The following is a 22,905-nucleotide window of genomic DNA, read 5'->3' as shown; positions in this document are numbered from 1 at the left end:
ATATGTTTAAATATATTAATTTATTCATTCATCTTTCAAACTGCTTATGCTTACAAGGGTTGCCAGGGGTGCTGGAGCCTTTCCCAGCTAACTACGGGCACCAGGCGGGGGACAGCCTGAATTGGTGGCCAGCCAATCGCAGGGTACAAGGTGACAGACAACTATTCACAATTACACTATACTATACTCAGGGGCAAGTTAAAGTGTTCAAGCAGCCCAGCCTGCATATTTTTGGGATGTGGGCCCGATAGGTGTTAAAATACGGTACGTTTTACTTGTGTAATAGTATTGAAATGACATTTACCGAAAAAGTATATGACTTTGAGTCAGCTATTTATTCATTCATTCATTTTCTGAACTACTTTATCTTCACTAGGGTCGTGTGGGGTGCTGGAGCCTATCCCAGCTGACTTCGGGCAAGAGGTGGGGGACACCCTTAATCGGTGGACACCCAATTGCAGGGCACAAGGAGACGGACAACCATTCGCACTCACACTCGTACCTAGGGGCAAGGGGCAATTTAGAGTGTCCAATCAGCCTACCATGCATGTCTTTGGAATGTGAGAGGAAACCAGAGAAAGGGTTAGGGTTAGGCCAGGAGAACATGCAAACTCCACACAGGTGGACCGACCTGGATTTGAACCCAGGACCTGACAGCTGTGAGGCCGATGCGCTAACCACTCGTGACACCGGGCCGCCTGGTGAGTTAGCTATTCTTTCTGAATTCCTTTTCAAATGGGCATGCATAGCGCTTGTGCAGATTTATATTTCAGAATGGACATGAACATTTTTTGTGATTGTACCACTGGTGTAAAATGTCATTGTACATTTTAATGCACCACAGCTAGTTTGCAACATTGACTAACTAGTTGTTGATTCCAGTGAGTTGTTGGTGTTTTCAATGCTCTTAATGTCATTGGAGTGTTGATATCTTATTGTAAACACCTCTGCATGGTTTAATAATGTTTCTGTAAAGGAGATAGTGTCCATGCTTATTTCAAGTGACTCCTTTTCATTTTGTGCAACTGCCTTTCCAAATGTCTCTGGATGCTCCTGACTCTATTATCATCCTCACTCTATTATTATCATTTTGCATGTGCTGTTACTGTCTCACCATGTCACTGCACTTGACTAGACTGACATATGGTCCAGTCTTTAAATTAATTATTTAAAAATTATAGGATACACATTCAGATCAGATTAGAATGGTGGTTTTATTTTTATTTTTAGATTGTTTTCTGTGCAGATCGACTCATAAAGGTTATTATAAAAGGTTGCTCTGAAGGTCAGATATCTGCGAATAGCTGAAGACATAGAAGCCAAAAAAACAGAGGATGCTACAGCTGCCTGCCTGTAGTGCCGGGAAGAAACATAATGGGGGGTGAAGGCAAGATAGAGGGTTGGGGATCTTGTCACAGCAATTCTATTTTTAATCTTCAACCTCACTGACTGTCACGCCCAGTCCACTCCTCCTCTATTCCTCCATCCCTCACTTTCATAGAGGCTTAGTTACTATGACAACCGCCTCCCACATCTCCCCGACAACGCCTTCCTCTCTCCACCAGTGGCCTAAATTGCCCACCCCACCCCTGCAGTACAGATGCAATGATTATTAGATTGTGTGAGAGACAGAGAATCTGGGCAGCCAATGGAAGCCAGGATTTGGTGATTGGGAGAGAAAGGGAAAAATGAAGAGACACAGAAGGACAAAACAGGCAAATGTGGACCAAATGGAAATAAGGTTGGACAAATCATGCAAAAAATTGAATCGAGGAAGGAAAACAATTACATTTAAAAAATTGAAATTAGGCTGAAGAGTGATCAGATTATTTTTTCTTTAGATATTAATTTGTGTGGATTTAAAAATGTATATTTAAATCATGTTTAAAAAAATCAAACATCATGGGAAATGATCTTCAAATAGATTATTTACGTAGATTTAAAACCAATGAATTACAATTATAAACTTTTACAGCGTATAAGTAATGAGTACAAGTCTTCCACAAGCAAGGGGCATGTAACAGCTAGGTACACTACATGTGTCCTATTTGTTCTATTAAACTATTAAACAAACTTTCATCTGTGAAGACAAAGTTGGGGTGCACATTGATCATTGTAGACAGCCTTTCAAAAATATTTAGACTCTCTCCTTTATTCTCACTTGTTTGAACACAAACTAGCAGTCACAAACAACTAGAGTGATTAAAAACATCACTATATCAAGATAACACCCTTAAAAAAAGTTCCTGGTGTTGCCTAAAATAAGTAATCACCATAAAACAGTACCAAAAAAGTATCAAAGGTTGTTACATCATCATGCCATTGTAATCCAAAATTCAACTACGTCTTTCACTTCTGTGCTATAAAATTATAGTTTATACACAATGGCTCTAATTGAAAAAAATGTCTCAAGACTAAACCACACTATTAGGAGCTAAGCCAATTAAAAGGGTCATTCCTCATGGACTGTCTCTATGGCTGTCCAAACTTATGGACGTCCTGAGCAGGAATGATTTTCTCAATATGCAGAGGAAAGCAGACGTGAGATAACTGTGAATACTATTAACAAAAGCAGTGCTGAAATAGAGGCTAAAAATAAAGTAATATCAATGGAAAGAATGATTATATGCTACTAGATGCCAGATTCCACAAAACAGCTACTGACCTTTGATCTGATAAATATATTCAGCAGACAGACCAATCAAAGTAATGAGGCCGATTGTGGACAGAGTGAAGCAGCCAGATTGCACGCAAACAGTAGACAAGCTCAAAACACAATATGTCTGTTTACCACATAGAAATGTATGCAATGTTGCATCAATCATAGAAACTTGTTGCCAGCCAATCACAGAGCACAGAGAGACAACCGTTTACACTCTTGTTCACACCAAGAGACAATTTAGAGCACATGTGTAAAAGTGGCGGGACCCGGGAAAGTAAATCATGTGTGAGTGCCGACTTTCTGTTTTAGGATCAAATTAAAATGAAGAGTATAGATGTATATTAAATTTCCTGATTTTACCCCTTTTAAATTAATAATTTTAATTTTTTAATCATTTTTTTCTGTGTTTTTAGTTCAAAAATTATTTTGTAAAATCTAAAAATACATATAAAAAAGCTAAAATAAACATTGTTTTAGATCTATAAAAAACTGAATATTCAGGGCTTTTAATCCAGTTCTTTTAATCATTTATAAAAAAAAATCTAAATATTATATCTAAAATGGTCCGGCCCACGTGAAATCAAGTTGACGTTAAAGCGGCCCGCGAACCAACCCGAGTCTGATACCCTTGATTTAGAGTTTTCAACTACCTACACTGAATGTTTTGGGGATATGGTAGGAAACCCGCATACCTGGAAGAACTCTATATAGACCTGGAGAGAACTATTGAGCAATTATTTTTGCAAACAACATTTTGCAATGTTAGATTAAATAGTCATTTTTTAGCTGTTGTTGGCAGCTAATTGCATGTTGTGTGTAATCAAATTACTATTTAAATTTGGCTGTGATTTCATTAACATGACAAAATTTCAATTTAACATTTTCAACCAATCATCAGTCCTTTGTTAAATGTAGAAATACATTTTAATCTTCTCTTTAGCAGTTTGTTTATTTCATAAATTCAAAACAAAAAAGGTCTATAGACTAGGGAATAATGTGTTGTTCCTACTAGTACAAATATCAAAAGGGTTTTTGCAAAGTAAAGAGTGCACCTGATGGCAGTCAGGGGAAATGTAACACATTTTGAAAACAACTGATCAACAGCATCTGCAGACAACATTTGACGAATTGGTTTTCCATGGCCTTCTAGATAACACAAAGTATAATAGTACAGAGTGTGGAATTACTGCTGGATGAGTGAATATAGACCATATGGAATAAAATGTCACATGAAAAATTACAGCGAGACTGTAAAAAACTGTGTCCAATGAATCTGGAATTTTAATTTATTTCAATTTTCTGGAAGCGTGTATTGATTGCAGATGGACAAGGCTTCATCTCATCTCATTTTCTGAACCGCTTTATCCTCACTAGGGTCGTGTGGGGTGCTGGAGCCTATCCCAGTTGACTTCAGGCCAGAGGCAGGGGACACCCTGAATCGGTTGCCAGCCAATCGCAGGGCACAAGGAGACAGACAATCATGCACACTCACACCCATACATAGGGGCAATTTAGAGTGTTCAATCAGCCGACCATGCATGTTTTTGGAATGTAGGAGGAAACCAGAGTACCCGGAAGAAACCCACGCAAGCCCGGGGAGAACATGCAAACTCCACACAGATGGACATGACCTGGATTTGAACCCAGGATCCCAGAGCTGTGAGGCAGACGCGCTAACCACTTGCCCCAGCGGGCCACCCTATGTACAAAGTGTTCAAATTTAATAATATGTAAGACAAGGACGTGAAGACACATTGATGATAAGGAAGACATCTAAAAGCACACTTCGAAAAGTAAGGTTGGCTAAATATTGTGTTGGGTTTTACGATTAAAGTTAAATATTTTTTGGGCACATTTGCTAAAACAATCAACTGGCTAAACTTTTCTGAAACAGCCATCGAAAGCATTTCCAAAAACACTACAAAAAAAAAGAGTGAGCGTAGTTAAAATAAATAATACACATCTAAACTACTTCTGCCATTTCTGTGGCTGAATAGTTCTTTGCAAGTCAAAGAACAACAAAATGATGGCTGCTTGAATGGATAGTAGGTGAATTGAGATCTGAGAACAATATTTGGGGATTTTTTTTCTTTTCTTTGCTTCATAGGTAAAAGCATGATAGGAGCATGGCACAAATATGAATATGATAATGAAAAATGACTTACGTGATGCTACTTTTTCAACAGCATTGTGGTAGCAAGAGAAAGAAGAAAAGAGAAAGACAGGATTAAAAGTCATTCTTAAAACAAAACTATTATAGAATAATGTATATATTTCATTAAATGTTAACTGTTAAAACAAGCTATTGTAACAATATATACATAGGTTTTTAAGGAAGTTCAAAAACATGTCCAGTAAGATGTTGCAGTTTACCAGTGCAGTGTTCAAATTGGACTCAATTACACCTCAAGCCTATTTTGTTTTCAAAAATATAGCATAAATAGACAGCAATACTACATGAATTTAGAATATTTTCCATGTCTAATTTGATTGGGCAAAATAGCTTTAGCGCATCTAAAAGTTTAAACACACACTGCCACTTACTGGTTAAATTGTCAAGATCAAAAATATACAGTGCAATATATCATGAAATAAGGCTTCATGAACAGAAAAAAACATAGCCAAAGCTAAAATCAGCAGCATTATATGAGTGAATACGTACAATCAAAACTTGGTTGGTGATAATGCTGGCAGATCTAGCTGGCATATGTACAGATCCAATACATTATATTAATAAATAAGGTAGAAAATAAATGAGAAAACATGACAGTTTATTCAAAGACTGAACTATAGTAAATATTATCATTAGTTGTCAAAGGTCATCAAATTAGAGTGGGGCAAGTATACAGATTATCAATATATATGCATATATGAAGACAGCAGATACGTACATGTGAAAGTATACACACCCCTGTTACAATGGCTTTTTTAATGAGGCATGTGCTGGAAGTAATACAGAAACTGTTAGGAAAAGACTACTTGAATAACTGTGCATTGATTGGAATAAATCGTAGACACCTCACATTTATAAAAAGGTGTGCACACAGTTTTTTTTTTTACATATTTACTTTATTTTATATGGGTTATAGGTATCATTGATGGCGGTAAAACCATATCGATTTATTTTTTTCTATTGGACATAAACCTGGATTTTTTTTAATATTTCAACTGTAGTAACACGTATTTTAATAGGATATGTATCCTAATTACCGTTATATCCAATTCCAACAACATTAAAACAATTCAGTGTGGAGACTTTGACAGTGACATTTTACTGCCAGTTTGCTTCAGGCTGCAAAGACTCCAGTAATGTCACTGAGTTTATGGCTAGAGGGCACTGTAGGAAGTTATTCAAGCAGCTGGCCTTATGAGGAAGGACAATGAGAAAGCAATTCAGCAATCTGATTTAGTAATAGAGAGGTTATGGATCAGGTTGCACCGAAATATAAAGCAGCAAAGCCAAGTGGAACCACCAATTTTAAATGAAACTCGAGGGTTTATAATGTAAATTCCAACTGGAACAAATTATCAAATAAAATCTGCAGCATTTGTGCACGCATACAGGAATAGGTATTCCTGCTCATATGCATTTGACTAAAGTTGTTTCTTTAAAATTATTGGTTTGTGTGGCTTTTTCTGGTCACCTGGTAATCGAAATTATGGAATTAGGACCAAGCAAGTCCGGTACCTAACCCACAAACCAAAAGGCATGCATACCACAAGACAACTATTAGCAGCTTCCTGCTATACAAGCAAGAAATATTTTAGATGGTTAGCGCCCAAGTTAGTTATACTCTTTCCTGTAGTTCACCAACCTTCCAGTGGGGGTAGCAGTGGCGATGCGGACTCCTGGTGCTCTGAGTGTGTAAGGAGAGAGGTAGGGACTGCAGGTGTGGTGAAAAGAGTGGGGGTGGCTGCAGCCTTGGTGGAAGTGTTTGCCGATGCTGGCTTTACAACTTCACTGATAGTGGATGGAGGACAGTCAGATTGTATGACTACAGCGCCACCAAGTATTCCGGCAGAGGCTGTTGCTTCTTTAACAACAGCAATGGGGGCATTGGGACTGGGTGCAGTTGTGGGGGCCACGCGTGAGGCCAAAGGTACAAAGGGCTTAGCGTCAACGTTGAGGACTGATTCAAGAACTGTTTTTGGATATTGGGTTTCTTTTACAGATGAGGGCGAGGGCTTTGAAGATAGAGCAAAGGTTAGAGGGACATCTGAAGAGGTCTCAGAGGGGGAGGAGCCAGATAAGGTTTGCAAAGAAGGGGTAATTACATCTGCTGGTGTGGGAAAGGCATCTGAGGCAAGTGAAGTTGTGTTCGTAATAGGAGTGGCGCTCTGAGAGTCAGGAGTAGAACCTGGTGGCGTCTGTAGGACTGAATCCAAAAAAGAGAATGTCTGAGACACTGGGCTCAGGTTATCTCCTGTCATTGATGCGAAATTCCCTGTAATACTTCCAACTGCACTACTCTTGTTGGTATTGTTGATGGTTGAGCTAATATGTTGAGGTGATGAATCTGCTGAAAGTCTCTCGTGGGAGCGATCGGTCAAACTTGTTGGTACCGCTTGAGTTGGGTTGGATTTTAGAGCGTTTGAGTTGAAATGGTCAAAATCTGGTGCCGAAGCCAAGGTCGGAGCAACTTCCGGCGGGATCGGGGACACTGGTTGCTGAGGTGCTCCCCACTCCTCTGGAAGTCTTGCCCGACTTTTCATCTTCTTGCCTTTTACTCTTCCGCCTGCGCCACTTTCTCTGATTTCCCACTCCCAATTGTCTTCGTCCTCATCATCTTCCACCTCCAGTGCACCCTTAACTTGCAAGTCATGTTTGTGGGCATTGCCATTGCGCTCCTGGCTATCCAAGAAGCTGTACACTTCATCACGCCCCTTTCTCTTCTTCTTCTTCTTTCTCTGTTGCTGCTTGCCAGCCTCACACAGCGATCGCTCAGGACTGAGTGGTTCAGAAGTGGAGGAGGTAGGGCTGCTGCCATCCACTGAGCCGCTAGGAGAGAGGGTAGGAGCTGCCGAGGGGGGGAAGGTTTTATAAGAGGAGGAACCAGTTACATAGAAAATCAACCACCGATGAGCCTTTCTGGGATGTATTCTTTAGAATATTGTTATATGTGTTGTTTCTAATATGTGGCTGGACAATTGAGGTTTCGAAATCAATTTCAGAAGATATGTCAAGACACTATTCCCTAGCCAATTAGTTTTTTCTAAGTAATTTGGTCATTTGGTCTTATTGGGGGTTTGTAGTAAACTTGCTAAGAAAGAGAATGCATGAACCCTCCAGTACATGCTGGACCAAATATGCAGAAAAATGTGTGTATGTCATTTTAATTTCCTACAAAACACATTTCAATAGCCAATTCATTAAGTTATGGAAGCCGTTGAATTACAATTTGATTCAAATGAGATTGTGTTTTTATGAAGCAGGTGCACAAAGAATAGTAAAAGACAAGTCAACATACAAAAACACTGACCACCATATAAAATAATTAACACCATGCACTGTATATATAGTATTAGATGCATGATTCACAGCAGATTCAGGCATGGTGGGAAAAATAAAGACATTGCTACGCATGCATCAACATTGATACAAAGAGAAAGAACACAACAAACTGCATGCAAGATATTACAAAACAATGTTCTGTATAATAGTGAAATGAGTCAATCATTTTTCTTTCGATCTGTTATTTTTTATACATACTGTATCTACCTGTCTGTATAAACCAATGGAAGAAAAAAAATCGATCCATAACCTGGTCTCATGTTCATTTTCAGTATGTCTTTGAGTTATTATGGGGGATTCAATAAATGAAAATCTAGGACATGGTACATTGCAGTCTAAGTCTGCTTTTTCTTTTCACTGTACATACTGTTTAGTTGATACTGTTTATTATCCATGTAGCGTGCAATTCTCCTGCTAAAACGAGCTTAAACAGGAGTTTGGCACAGTACCAATGGATGCATTTTTGACCAAACATATGCTGCATCAAAATATTGCGCAGTAAAATATTATATTTTTATATTATTCAGATGGAAATAAGAATTGTGCCAACATTCTGTGAATCTAATATAAACAGGCCAGCTTGTTTGTATCGTGTTTATTTTCTTCTATTCCTGAGCCTATGGAAAACTACTGAGTTCTGTAGTTCCAATGAATAAATAAGAAGATGTAGGGAAACTAAAGATGAGAGCAAATGTGACATAAACAGCACTCAAACTGCTTAGTCGCACGAAAAGGCTGCCCTCTACTGCTGAAAGTATGTCCCTTTCATTATGACTCAGAACACAATGGGTCTTCGACACCACAAGAGGCGACAATATATGTAGTTTTTATTTTTAATTTGATCCTTTGTAACAGATTTCCCAGCTAAGCACATTTAAGGAAAAGTTTATAGAGTGCATGCATTTGAATACAACCATATAATCATTTCAGACATGCAACCAAGCCACTTTGTTACCTGGACTGCGATCCAAGGGTTGGATTCCAGGACCACCAGAAGAAAATGGATCACTTGGTTTGAATGGGTTATTTCCACTGGTGTTACTGATGATGTGGGGTTCTGAACCAAAGAGACTGGAACTTTTCTGTGCATCTGTAGCTTTTCCAAGCCCCATTTGGCTTAGATTGGAGTTCACATTCGTCTGGATTGGTGGCATACTGGAGCCCACATTTCCACTCATTCCAGACTGCGAGAATCCTGAATAAAAACAAAAAACAAGTATATTAGGTGCCCAGCTTAACTTCCTTAAATCTTTACTTATTTTGAAATACCAAATTAACAATATCTTATCTAAATAATGGCAATTGAAGTTTGGGATCTTACTTCCATGAGATAATATCTAATACAAAACAAGTGCCTTTATAATTTTAATATTGAACATGCCACTCTGTGGTGGTACGATTGTGAGTGAGTGTCTATCGTTTTGGCCTGTGATTGGCTGGCAACCATTTTGAGGTGTCCTCCGCCTGCTGCCCGTGGTTGGTTGGGATACATTCAAGCATCCCTTGTTAGGATAAGCAGTATGAAAATAGAAATATTTCACAGAACAAGATCTTGTCGAGGGTTAAATCCCTGGTGGGTTCTGCCTTCCTGTGTGGAATTTGCATATTCTTACCGTGCATGTGTGGGTTTTCTCCAGGTCCACTTGTTTCCTCCTACATCCCAAAAACATGTGTAGTAATTGGATTGAACACTCCAAATTGTCCATACTTATGAGTCTGTGCGTGCATGTTTGTTTGTCTCCAAGTGCCATATGATTGGGTGGCAAACAATTCAGGGTATACACTTTAAACTCTTAATGGGTGGAATAGTGTCCAGCAACCTTTGTGACCCTTGAATAAGCGGCTTGGATAATGAATGAATGAATATTTTAACATAAAAACAAGATCTTGTTCTGTGAAATATTTCTATGCACGCATAGACTCATAAGTACGGACAATTTGGAGTGTTCAATCCAATTACTACACATGTTTTTGGGATGTAGGAGGAAACAAGTGTACCATGGAGAAAACCCACACAGGCATGGTAAGAATATGCAAACTCCACATAGGGATTTAACCCTCAATCTCAGAACGCTAAGGCGGACATGCTAACAATTACCCCTACATTAAAATACTGTATGGTTTTCTGAAGAAAATGATTTTGTTGGGGACTCATTTTAAAAATAGGGAAGGGCAGCACCAAATTAATTACACATGGAACTAGACCTAGTGAATAGATAATAAGTGAACAATTCAGTAGTGTCCAGCACCATAAAATGAAAGGTTACACACACAATAAATGTTAGCGGCCCCACTGCATAAAGGTGATTATGTTAATGTATGTTACAGTTCACCATTACATAAAGTTAGGCTAAAGCAAACTAATAAACACAGTACTATCTTAAACAAAAAAATGGAAGCGAATTAATGCATTTACACGGCAGAATAAGGTGGCTAAAAGGCATGTTTTAAATGAACAAAAAGAAAAATATGATAAAAATAGTCACAATAGAAGTATGATTAATATGTATACCAACAAAATGAAGGTAATGTATACAAAAAGGATAAAAATAAGAGAACCTAGAAAAGAATCAGGCATGCTGGTGTCCTTTGCTTTATTTTGGCTCCACTGGTCGTTCATTCCACTCATCATTGGACCTTGGAAATCAGAAGTGAGGTAGACAGTCATTAACAATGCAGTTCACACTCATCGATTTGTGGTTTGCAATTCTTGAAATCACAACATACAGTAGTGATGGACTATCATGGCCTGGGCTAAAAAAATATCTGAATCATAAACTGGTGCTGATTATATTATGACCCTGAATAATTATTAAATAATTCCAAATTATCCGTCAGCTTCCTTTCATTGCTTTTCTCCTGGTTGCGCTGCTTCCAGAATGTGCTTTCATATTTCAGCATTTAACCAATTACATTTCAGACATTATTTGTTTCCAGGGTCAGAAATCTACCGAGAGGCCTTCATAATGAGTTCTACGAGCCCCGTCCCATCGAATAAGTGTCAGTCAGGTAGTTGCTTTAACCAATCAGAATTCGAGTTGATAACACCAAGGCCTTCTAGAACAGTGTTTCCCAACCACTGTGCATACAATGTAATATTCAGGGAGAAAAATTAATATGAATATAACGAGATTAAAATTGAACTATTACAATGTTAAAATCAAAGCATGATGGTCGTTAAATTATAGATTATACTATTACAAGATTCAAATTGTGAAACAGTCATTTTGTTGCTTATTTTTCTCTAACATGAACCGGAAGTTGTTTGGTTTTGAGGGCATCAACTTTTGGCGACGTAAAGTCTGTGTGAGCACAATTTTTTTTGTGTAATATAACGAGATTTAAGTAATATCTGGAGAAAAGTCATACAATTATCCAATTAAAAACATTACATTACTTTTTTTTGCATCACTGGAACCGGAAGTAGTTCAGGGTCCGCAGACATCAACTTTTGGTGACATTAGGTTAGTGTGAAAAATTAGATTTGGGAATAATTTTGGAGGTTTATGTGACTCCTGCAGATAAAACTTTGATGAGAATGACTATTGTTAACATAGGCGACATCGTTTTAAATTAAGACTTTCAGATGGTGGCGTCTCTTGAGATTTTTTCAATGCAAAAAGTGTCCCGCAGCTCAAAAAAAGAGTGGGAAACACTGTTCTAAAGGTGTACGTAAACGTCAGCGTTTTTACAACCTGTGATGAGATAGTGAGAGATTGTACTCGTCAGCGCTAGCAAACTGCATCTGTAGCGAGCAAATATATTGTTGTGTTGATTTAATAGTGGTTTTGTTGACCCACAATGGCTGAAGGAGGATATGATATGGAATTGGTTTGCAGATTTACTATCAAAGCCATTTTCAAGACGGACTACTTTAGAGAAGCTAAAGAAACATCCAAATCGAAGAAGCTTGTCACAACCGGGAAAAGTATTTGTCCGCCACTTTCAGTCCACTAACTACGGAGCGTTATCCCTGGCTTACAGGCTTCGAGGAACACAGCACATTGTATTCCTGGGAAAAGTCTGTTATTTGCTACAGATTGACATGGTGTGTGGAGAAATACTGGAGTTGTACATTTGACTTGTCTAACCAAGTAAGCAACGCGACACTGAAGCATTGCCGGACACTTACAACCAACGGTGATTAAAGTATGAGTTTGTTATTTCGTTCGTTAAACATAATTATTCCAACACAAACTAAATCCATTTTAACATCAGGATATCACTGCCACACAGTATACAGGAAATTTAATGAGCATAATATCCAAATATTTGAGCATCTAGTGATTTTGCGCAAAAAAAGTCCAATACTGTAGCATGGATAGAAAGGGGATACTATGATCTATACAGCCAGAAAGACATCGACTGACCAAAACTACTTTGGAATAAAACTACAAAGTCGTAGTTAGATCGGTGTATGTATATGTAAAAACTTTGCAAACTTAATTTAAAGAAAACATTCATTCATTAATACTTTCCACAAATAAACTTTTACCAGACAGGTAGTCAGAAGGGAAAGTGTGTTGTCCAGGTGGGTCTTGGCGTCCACCTGATAACATCACTGATGAAGTAATCCCAAGTCCTGCCAGACGAGAAGAAAATAACAAATTCAAATCGAATTATGAGCAAAAAAAGTCAGTCATAGTACGAACCAAATTGCTTGTGTAGGACAGTATAACACATTTCCACTGCTCAGTTGTGGATTTTACTCTTGACCATTTTTCATCTACTGTTCATCCATGTTTCTTCCATATGGGCCAATTCGAAACCATGGCGTTGACCTAAACAGGCTTACTTAGAATTGGGTTCTTTGACTTTGGTTGATTGACCAAAATAGAATCATCGTTCTCATGCAGTCTGACCACCAATAACCCTCTTTTTACCATTTTAGTTGCATTGGAGAAATGTTTTTGCCATGGAAAAACTACCACCATATATAAAAATTGCAAGTGTAATTCATACATAATTTGTCCAACCTTTCAGTTTACACAAACAGAGGGACTGAGGTGTGCACCAATGAAGACACGATGCCAGGCCTGCGCCAATGCACAAGTTCAGTTTATAGGGGCTACAACACAGATGTCATCTAATGTTTTGTTGTTTTTTTATTAATACTTTTGCATTACATTGGTGGTTTTTTTCATTCACCTGCAGTCACCTTCAGTTAATACAACCAGGTTTCAAGTCTCTGAGTATTACGTGTGATATTTGTGATATTTTTTTACTCGTGTTTTGTTGAACATGGGAAGCCCATAATGAATAGAGCACAACCCATTACAGATTAAAAAACTAAGAACTAAGAAACAAAAAATAATTGAGGGGAAAAGCTTTAATTGTCTAGACTCAAAGTCATGCCATCACTCATTAGCTCAGTCCAAGATCCATAAAAAAAATTACAAAAAAACATGCAAGCCTTTAAAAACAATTGCAGCAACAGTTTCTTACCGGAATTATCCTCACAAAGATCATTGGGGTCGAGGGATACTGTACATGGATACAATCCTCAAATACTTTTTATCCCTGTTGTCAATCTACTGCTTGCACTTGAAACATTTCTGAAACTGCACCAGCAAGCATCTCTTTCTATCCCAATGTGTGCAAGTATTTGCGCATCTTTGACAATGACACATGCTGACAAAACATGTCGCTGAAGGGTCTATTGCCATGGTTGCACGAGAAGAGGATGAAAGCATCTGAGGCTGCATCAACCACACTTGCTCTTGGCAGTACGGTCTTAGAAACGATCCTATTTACAGATTTAGGATGTGTGCTATAAGAGGTTATACACGTAACACTCACACTGTGGTCACGCACACTGTTGCACAAATACAGTCATACCTCTACTTACAAATGCCTCTAGGTACAACATTTTCAGGTTATGAGTTTTTTATATGCAAATGAGTGACTTGAGATACGAAAAAGAGCCAAGTCACGAAATCCCCCAAAAATTTAATGCATTCCCTTAACCGTTATTTTATTTTTAAAATATTGTCACGGATGCATTGATTCTCACTTTAGAACATCGCTACCCTCTACTGGTCTCTCATTTGATCGCCCTCATTCTATCTCAAATAATGACAATAAAAGGATTCAATTCAATTCCATTGGCTGTCTCACAACAGCCAGTATTCATGTTTCAAGATTCTCTCTTGCTGCCGTCTGGGGGACAAACATGGGTATTACATCTCCCATAATAACATCCCCGGAAAGAACTATTTCAGCGGTGGTCACATTTTCATATGCTTTATTTATTTTAAGACATTTATAAATCATTTTCTTATAATTTTCTCTAATTTTTGTGTTTCCTCACACAAATGGGGACACTTTGATCAATTTTAAGGGATTTTAAAGGGTTTAGTTGGTAGTTGTGTGAGGACCGTGAAACGAATGATAGAATTTACATATAAAGTATGTACACCACTACTTCCAAAATTTTCAAATTTTGAAAAAAGTCCTGGAACCAATTAATTTCGTAAGTAGAGGTACGACTGTATGTGTATTAAAAGCGAAAGTTCAAGCTCATACAGTACAAATTTCACTTGCAATGATGAGGCAAATGATGAAGAAAAGGGTTCTCATATTGAGTTTTGTTAACACAAAAAAGAAAGATATCATTACAGTGGTACCTCAACATACGAGTAGCCCGACATGCGAGAAATTTGAGATACGAGTAAAATTTCGGGCAAATATTTATCTTGAGATACGAGACAAATTTTGATATACGAGCAGAAGCGGACGCGAGAGGCTGCTCATAAGAACATCATGGGCACTGTCTCTCTCCCCGCAACTCCCTCGGGTAATGTCTCTGTGGTCACAACTCCCTCTTTGTAATGTCTCTGGGAGCACTGGGTGGAGCGTTGCATTTTTTCAGTGTTTTTTTCCCGTTAGTCATTGCAAATGGCGAGGCGATTGCTAATACGAGTCATATATACTACTCGTTGGCAAGTGGTCGTGCGTTATCCTATTGTGAGGACATTTGTGTGCATAATTTTCAGAATATTTTGAAGGGAATACAAAAGCAAACTACCATGATAGGTTGCATCTGAAACTCAGGGTGGAGGCGGGGCAAACAGAGCCAACCCGGCCGGGAGAAGAAAGGTATACAAATGTAAAACAAAATTAGAATTAAGTTTAGTGTAAGGTTAGATTAAACTTATTTTTGAGTGTGTCTGCATCGTAATCCAAGTTTATTTAAATTTGTTTATGTTATATTACGAGTCTCACCCCCTCGCCCCCAATCCCCCCTCTGTCCCTCTCTCTCTAGCCTCCGCGAAATCCGTCTAATTTTAGTTCTATTAAACACATTTTAGTATACTATTAAACCACTAGTTATTTGATACTTTGTTAATAGATGGCGAATTAGAACAAATAAAAAAAATTCCAATCCGATATCCTGGTGTTTATTCAGAGGGTTGGAACGAATTATTTTTTTTAGTTCATGTCAATGGGAAACGTTCGTTTGAGTTACGAGAATATCGACATACGAGCTCAGTCCTGGAACAAATTAAGCTCGTATCTCGAGGTACCACGGCAACTTGCTGGTAGACAGCTAAACAGTCTCTTTCAAATATAGTTTTTCTTTGCATCAAAATTCCCATAGATACTGTGATGAACATCCCAAAAAGACAGTAAATGTTAAAAGATCTTAGGGGCAGTGCTACAAACACATTTGCTGATCTTAAATACTTATTTTTTCATTTTATTTTCACAGAATCCAATGTTGGACCATAGTTTTTGTCAATTGTTTGTTAACACAAGTGAAGCCTTCACTCAATAAAAAAAAATAGCATTTAAAGAGCAATTGCAATTTTAACCTAACCCAGCGATATGTTTGAATTTACCTAAGCAGCACCATCTCAATTTTATCGCGTGATTGTAAAGATATAAATAAAGTACTGGGAGATTGTATACTGATATGTTAATGTAAGAAAATGTGAATGTGCCGTCTTTGATACTGTGACTTAATAATCGATGGCACAGAAAAACAAAGGGTGGAAATTGAGAGTTTTACTAATGCTTGACCAATAAATATTTGACACTTAAGTGTCTCAAAATATAAATGAGAAGAGTCTAATCTTTGACCTGGCCACTCCTCAACCTTATTGGTATGTTTTGAGGCATCCTGGTGCATAACCCACGAGAGCTTGAGTATGAAATAAATTCAACAGATATATGTAAACCATTTGATAGGCAACACTACCCTAGGGGACAAAATGTTTAGGTTTTTGGTCTGACAGCTTTTTGTACCAAATTTTGGGATATGGAATCCAAAGCTGATGTTTTCCCACTCACATCACACATTGCACAAACATTGAATGTGAAGCCAGAACAGCTTAAATCTGGTCAGGCCCTAAGGACTGCAGTCATTCTAAAGGCTCAAGGTCAAACTTCTTCGCCAAGGCCAAACAGAATTTCTGCATCACTAAACTGAAAGCTGTCCCTACATTTCTCATGCAAGTAAAAGCTTCCAAAGTGGGGTAACACCACAAAAATAGGAACCTACTGCAAGAGATTGAGTGCTTCAAAGTCAACTTCATATACTGCAGTGTTTCATAAGACAGTAAGATGAATTTTTCTTGTTAAGTTTATTGTGCAGGTACACGTATATGTACTTCTCAAGTGTTGAAGTCAGTCATTGTGATGCAAATACAAACCGAGTCACACTCGGCGCTGTCGCAGAATACAATCATAGTATCTATATGATTAAATTATGTACGTATACATGTACAACACCAATTACAAATTACATTGGTCATTTTATACACTATGTTTTTGGAAAATGGGAGAAAAGTGGAGCATGCTTCTTTTTATTGTTTTATCTCATCTCATCCCATTTTCTGAACCACTTAATCCTCACTAGGGTCGCAGGGGTTGCTGGAGCCCATCCCAGCTGACTTCGGGTCAGAGGCGGGGGACACCTTGAATTGGTGGCCAGCCAATCGCAGAGCACGAGGAGACAAACAACCATTAACGCCCACACTCATACCTAGAGGCAATTTAGAGTGTCCAATCAGCCTACCATGCATGTCTTTGGAATGTGGAAGGAAACCGGAGTACCCAGAGAAAACCCACACATGCAAACTCCACACAGGTGGACCGACCTGGATTTGAACCCAGGTCCCCCACTGTGAGGCCGAAGCGCTAACCACTCATCCGCCGGGACGCCCTATTGTTTTATGTTCAATTATAATTTCTTATCTTTATGCTCAACTTTAATTTATTTACAAAAATTCTTCAGATGTGGGTGTTTTTTAATGTGAGTTTTGTGGAGTTAGGTTTAGACTATTATAAGCCTCATTGGTAAAGAATTTGAAAGCCGCCTGTGGTTAAAAGCTTCATTTAGAGTGCATCATAGTCACCTTAACATATCTGCTGGACTCCGCACATTTTCAGAGCCATCTAAGTTATGAGCTCTGACAGTTAAGGACAAGGTGTGTGTATGCCCGTGTGTGCTGGGGTGTGTTTGAGTGGGTGATAATAGGGCCAAACACAGTCAGCCTTAATATGAGACTGCTGACGTTGAAGTAAGGGTGGGCGGTTTTCAAGATCAAAAATAAAAAATAAAGAATTAGGTTGATCACAATGATCAGCCGACCATAAAAATATCAACCATAACATGAAGGTGATGGAAACTGAATTGTTTGGCAAACTTTGAACAGTCTTTCAAAAAGAATCCAATGTTAATGGCTTTCAGTTATTTTATTACACTACAGGTGAGGTGAACTGTAAGGGTAAAAAAACATTACAAAGAAAATTACATATATTTTGCACTAAAATAGGAAATTATGTTTTTGGGCTGGCCACTGGCTTTATACCCAATATAATGGAAAGCCTAATTCCCTCACTTTACAATTTATATTGTAAATCCAGAATGTCGGAACGCCAAAGAAGATTGCGGGTTTATCAGTTTTGGGTAAGTAAATTTCCTCATCAGTTCAAACACCATTTAAAAAAACAATCAGGACAATGCAAGGTTATTTCTTGAAAGGGTTACAGCTAAAAAGGTGACTATTTGAGCTACGATAATATAGTAGTTTGAAAAGGGGTCTTTGGGGTAATCAAAAATTTGCTTTTATACTTCCACGCATCAAGGGTAATAGTGCATACAGTCATTCTGATTAATTGGTCATTAATTTCTATGTATTTCCTATTAGCTGAAATACAAATAACAAATAAACTTTATGTTACATTGAATGCTGTATATTGCTTTCTACCTATTTTTATTGTTAAATTTGTAGTTGTGCTGAGGGATGAATATCATCAAGATACACTTTAGGGCATTAAAATAGGTCGAAGAAAAAAAACATGAGCCCATGTAGATAAGTCGTAAACCCGTGGACTGAAAATCACAACGACAGTGTCCTCAAAATCCTTTATGACATCCCACAACACATGGTGAGACATTTGGTAAAGCCTCTTGTTTGCGTGTATCTTTTGGCTATAGGTGCCATTTTATGGAAAGCAGTGCTATGATTTTCAGTGAACATCAATTTAAGAAAAGGTGTTTGCATAAACTGCCAGGAAACATTGACCAAAACAAAAACACAACTTCCTGTTCGAGTCTTAGAATGAATTATTTGCAGTGACTCACCACTTTTAGCATCTTTGCCCTCCAGTAAAGGTCGGTAATCACTCTTGGTCATTTTCTCTCCCACCTTGTCGTCATAGCTTTCTTTCTCCAGTGCACTCATGAAGTCTCTCTTCATAAGAGCCTCAGCAGGGGCCCCACCTGGGACCCCACCTCCACCCCCACCCAGAGCATCTCGCAGGCTCAGGTCCATAGTCTTCTAACTGGAGAAATAACATAGAAACACAGAAATGTTTGTATCGCTGAGAATGATGTTACATCCTTTTTCAGTCATAAAATGTTGCAAATCTTGTTAGACAGAAATGCAGATTTCTGCAGTTACTGCTACATATTTCAGATTCTACACTAAAATAGCGTTAACATCATGAAAAATCTGATTGACGAAAAATTAAATTAAAATTAAATTTGACTTCAAAATTGGTAATTGGTTTTAATTGTAATAGCCTACATAATTTTTTCTTTGGTTTTCTTTGTGTGTGTTTTTGTCAGTTTTTTATAATTAAATTTTATTTTCTTTACCCAGCATGTAAATGTGTTTAACATGCCTAAGGGTGTCTTGGTATAATTTTCAGCACAAAGTCATCTAAATAAACGGTTATTACCGTATTGGCCTAATCATACGATTCTGTTTTTTGCATTGCAATAAGACTGAAAAAGTGGGGGTTGTCTTATTTCCAGGGTCTAGACATCCCACTCATTCACAACGCTAGATGGCGCTAGATGTCTTTAAAGGCAAAGCTGAACTTAACTCTCGAGGCCAGAGCAAACCCGTCACGAAGACGAAAAATAAAAAGTGGTAGCATGAAGAAAAACAATGCAAAATAGCGGGAAGAAAGAAAAGACAGGAAAATAAGAGAAGAGATAAATGGAGAAACGAGAAGTGGGTCGAAGATCGGGCAGATAAACCGGCCGCTGAGAAGTTATGATGCAAACTTCAAGATGATTAATGAGGCAGAGTCTTCAAACAATTGCAAAGCAGCTGTGGAATATGGTGTCACAGAGCGTAATGTACGGAGATGGCGAGCTCAAAAAAGATCGCCAAATGAGTCACTGGTGCCCAGTTTAGGGTGCAGTTTCTCTTTTAGCCAAAGTCAGCTGGGATAAGCTCCAGCACCCCATGACCCGGACAAGAATATGATGAAAATGAATGAATGGATAAATTGTGTATAACTGGTGCTCTGACAATTTGACACAATGACCTCAGTACAAACTCCTAATTCTTTCAAACTTCTGTTTTTGTTTCATGCCTAGCCTCCAAGCACAAGTTGTTATTGTCTTGACTACCAAAGACACACAATGGCTAGCAGCCAGAGTACATGGAGTAGTGTAAGCAGGGAACTGTAAGCCATTGTTTCAGGGAAATGGTGCATTTCTGTGGAGACAATTTTTCAATTGATCCTTTCCACCCCTCTAGTCTTCTTCAGCTAAGAATGAATTAATTGCTCAGTAAACCATTTCATTATTCTAACATCTAAAGGAGGTAGCCCTGAATAGACTGTTCCAAACCCCCTAACGCTTTCACTGTATTAATCTCTAATAATGCATCAGTCCGTTGGAACAGTTTCATAAGCCAAAATATTCATTGGCCTGAATGTGGACCTCTCTCTCATCAATTTTGCAGCTTTTTTTCCGCAGCAATGAAAAAACAGTACAAGTGAAATTTGCGTGTGTTATGTTAATAAAAATAAGATTCTAGGACATTTACCCATAGTGGAAGAAAGGTGAAAATTAACATGTATGGCTGCTTTAGCCTACATCACGCATCATGTTAATCTTCGAAAAATATTAAGTATTGTTTTGCTGACACTGAACTATACTTACAACTCTATCTGTATTGCAGATCAACCATAAGTAATTACTGATTTTATAATCTTAGAATTTGAACTTAGGTACTCAGCCCATTCTGTGTCAGATAAAAAGAAAGAGCAGCTGAAATTCTGACTTGTAAAACTTGGTATTGTTGTTATTACACAGTGAATAAATTGCTTGTTATTGTATTTTTGAAAGTTTGATGTTTATCTGCAGCCAGGGGTGGGGTTGTTGATTCAATCTACACAAGTTTGTGGCCTGAAGAACAGCATCACTTGCTCACTCACCGCCAGATAAGGACCAAGTTTAAGGCCCTGAATGTTTTAGGCCTGGCTTTATGACAAACATTGTTATCACGATAAAATATATATCCGTTAATATTGATAATTGTCACTCCTTTGTCTTTCAAATTTCAAACTTTAAACTTCGGTGAATAAAAAAATAAATTACTTTCCTCTTTATTCAATTATAAAAGTAACTATACTATGTTACCTTAGTTTAAAGAAAAGAGAGAATATAAAATATGATTTCAAAAAGTGTCTCTAAAATAATTTATTTTCAGCCTCACAAAAAGAAACAATGTAAATTTACCTCACATGGGGCCATTATTTTTTTTTTTAAGTTGTATGAACTTAACCCATTTTAACCCAAGTTAACAAGTTTTAGATCTTGGCAACATTTTCATAACATTTGCATAAAATGGGGAAAACTCGGTATCACGTAAGAAAAGAATTACAGACTGTCCTCGGATAAGGAGAATGGGTTAAAATGGGCTAACAAATTTTTCAATAAGGCTGCTATTTTGCACAATAATTTAAGAGGCATTTAAAAATAAACATAGAAAACGAAATCCATTCCGTGTCTTTGTTTAGAAGCAGATATGATGTGCAGCACTGCCAAGGTTCAGTCCATCTCAAGTGTATTGTCAGAAAAATAAATAATTGACAAGTTAAAAACCTTTCCTTCCAAATTCTTTTCCTCCTTATTTTTTGCATCCAACACCTTTTATTGGTGCAACATTCTGAATCAGAGCCAAATGTGAGTATTCAGTAAAGAACAGAAATGATTTCACTGATTCCACTCACAAAAAACACAGACTAACAGCCACAAAACCCAATTACTGATAAACTCATGAACAAGCACCTATGTAAGAGTAAATATAATGTCACATGGTTGTGTTATAAGCATATTATTTATGTTACATTAATCTACCGTGATAGAAATATTGTAGTGTCTGTCTATATTACCAAGCCAAGTTTTAATAGTTGCTCCCTTTAGGACACAGCATTATGATGTAACTGGTGGCAAGCAAAACCTCTGCATGTCTATTAAAGAGGGGGGGCAGGGTTTGTGGTACAGCTGTTGAGCTCTGAGGGATTAAAAACTATCTCTGCATTGACAATCCCTGGCTTCCAGCATCCGCCACCTATCCTTTTCTGAATCCATCCGCTGGCTACGTAACAATCTCAACCTCCAATGCACCGAGAGATCGCACGCGAACTACACACAAGCTCCCTTAAACAAACTACAGTCTAGAAACTTTACAGGAGAAAATATTCTACTGTTATAGTGAATAAAAGGGACATTTTTTCTTCTGAATTTGAAGTTTTGCATTCATCTGATGACAGTTTCAGTGTACAAAAAAATCTCATATGTCCTGACAGCGTTATGTTTGGCACCTTATGTATGAAAACAGACTCACCATAAGTTAGGAAGACTGAGCGATGAGTCATTGCACAACAGCACTGGGTGCAGCAAATGACATAACAGCCATGAATGGAGAATCTAGTGACCCTGAGGAAAACTCTTTCCTGCTTTCATAGGATTACGTATATTTCTTTCAAGAGCAATAAAGAACCATGTCACTAATACTAATGATGAGCCGTGTTTAATTTATGTTAGACAACACACTGCTTGAGTGCCCTGCGATTGGATGGCCACCAATTCAGGGTGTCCCCCGCCTCTGGCCCGAAGTCAGCTGGGATAGGCTCCAGCACCCCCCCCATCCCTAGTGAGGATAAAGCGGTTCAGAAAATGAGAGAATAAGAGCACTTTGATGACATTCAAATCAAAATTATTTAATGGGCTTTAATTGACAAAGAACAAAAATAGTGTTGGGTTTCTCCCTTAATTCATATTCCTCACTAAGGTTGCTTCCAAATGACAAGTTATGCATTGTAATTTAAAAACATGTACTTATTTATTGATATTATTTGTGTTTGTGTGCAATAATTTGTCGGACAATATATTGCCTACCAGTCTAGGGTTTTGTCCGCCTTTCGCATGAAGTTAGCTGGGATAGGCTCTAGCACCCTGTGGCCCTGACCAGGATAA

At 37.9% G+C, this 22,905-nt stretch overlaps 1 protein-coding gene across 1 annotated transcript in view; it reads right to left on the bottom strand.

Moving 5' to 3' along the window:
- The window catches only part of LOC144085483 (uncharacterized), a 52,860-nt gene that overhangs the window by 23,456 nt on the left and 6,499 nt on the right, over positions 1-22,905 (bottom strand). Inside the window, exons 2-6 of the mRNA XM_077614800.1 lie at positions 18,766-18,965; positions 12,670-12,756; positions 10,734-10,811; positions 9,130-9,369; positions 6,478-7,680 (exon numbers count right to left, since the gene is read on the bottom strand). Of these exons, the coding sequence (XP_077470926.1) occupies positions 6,478-7,680; positions 9,130-9,369; positions 10,734-10,811; positions 12,670-12,756; positions 18,766-18,955 (1,798 nt within the window). The 5' untranslated portion in view covers positions 18,956-18,965. The remainder of the gene's footprint in view (positions 1-6,477; positions 7,681-9,129; positions 9,370-10,733; positions 10,812-12,669; positions 12,757-18,765; positions 18,966-22,905) is intronic.

Source organism: Stigmatopora argus, chromosome 12, assembly GCF_051989625.1.
Source record: "Stigmatopora argus isolate UIUO_Sarg chromosome 12, RoL_Sarg_1.0, whole genome shotgun sequence".
In the NCBI taxonomy this organism is placed as follows: domain Eukaryota; kingdom Metazoa; phylum Chordata; class Actinopteri; order Syngnathiformes; family Syngnathidae; genus Stigmatopora; species Stigmatopora argus.
The sequence above is the reverse complement of the archived record's forward strand: the minus strand, read 5'-3'. Positions and strand labels throughout refer to the sequence as shown.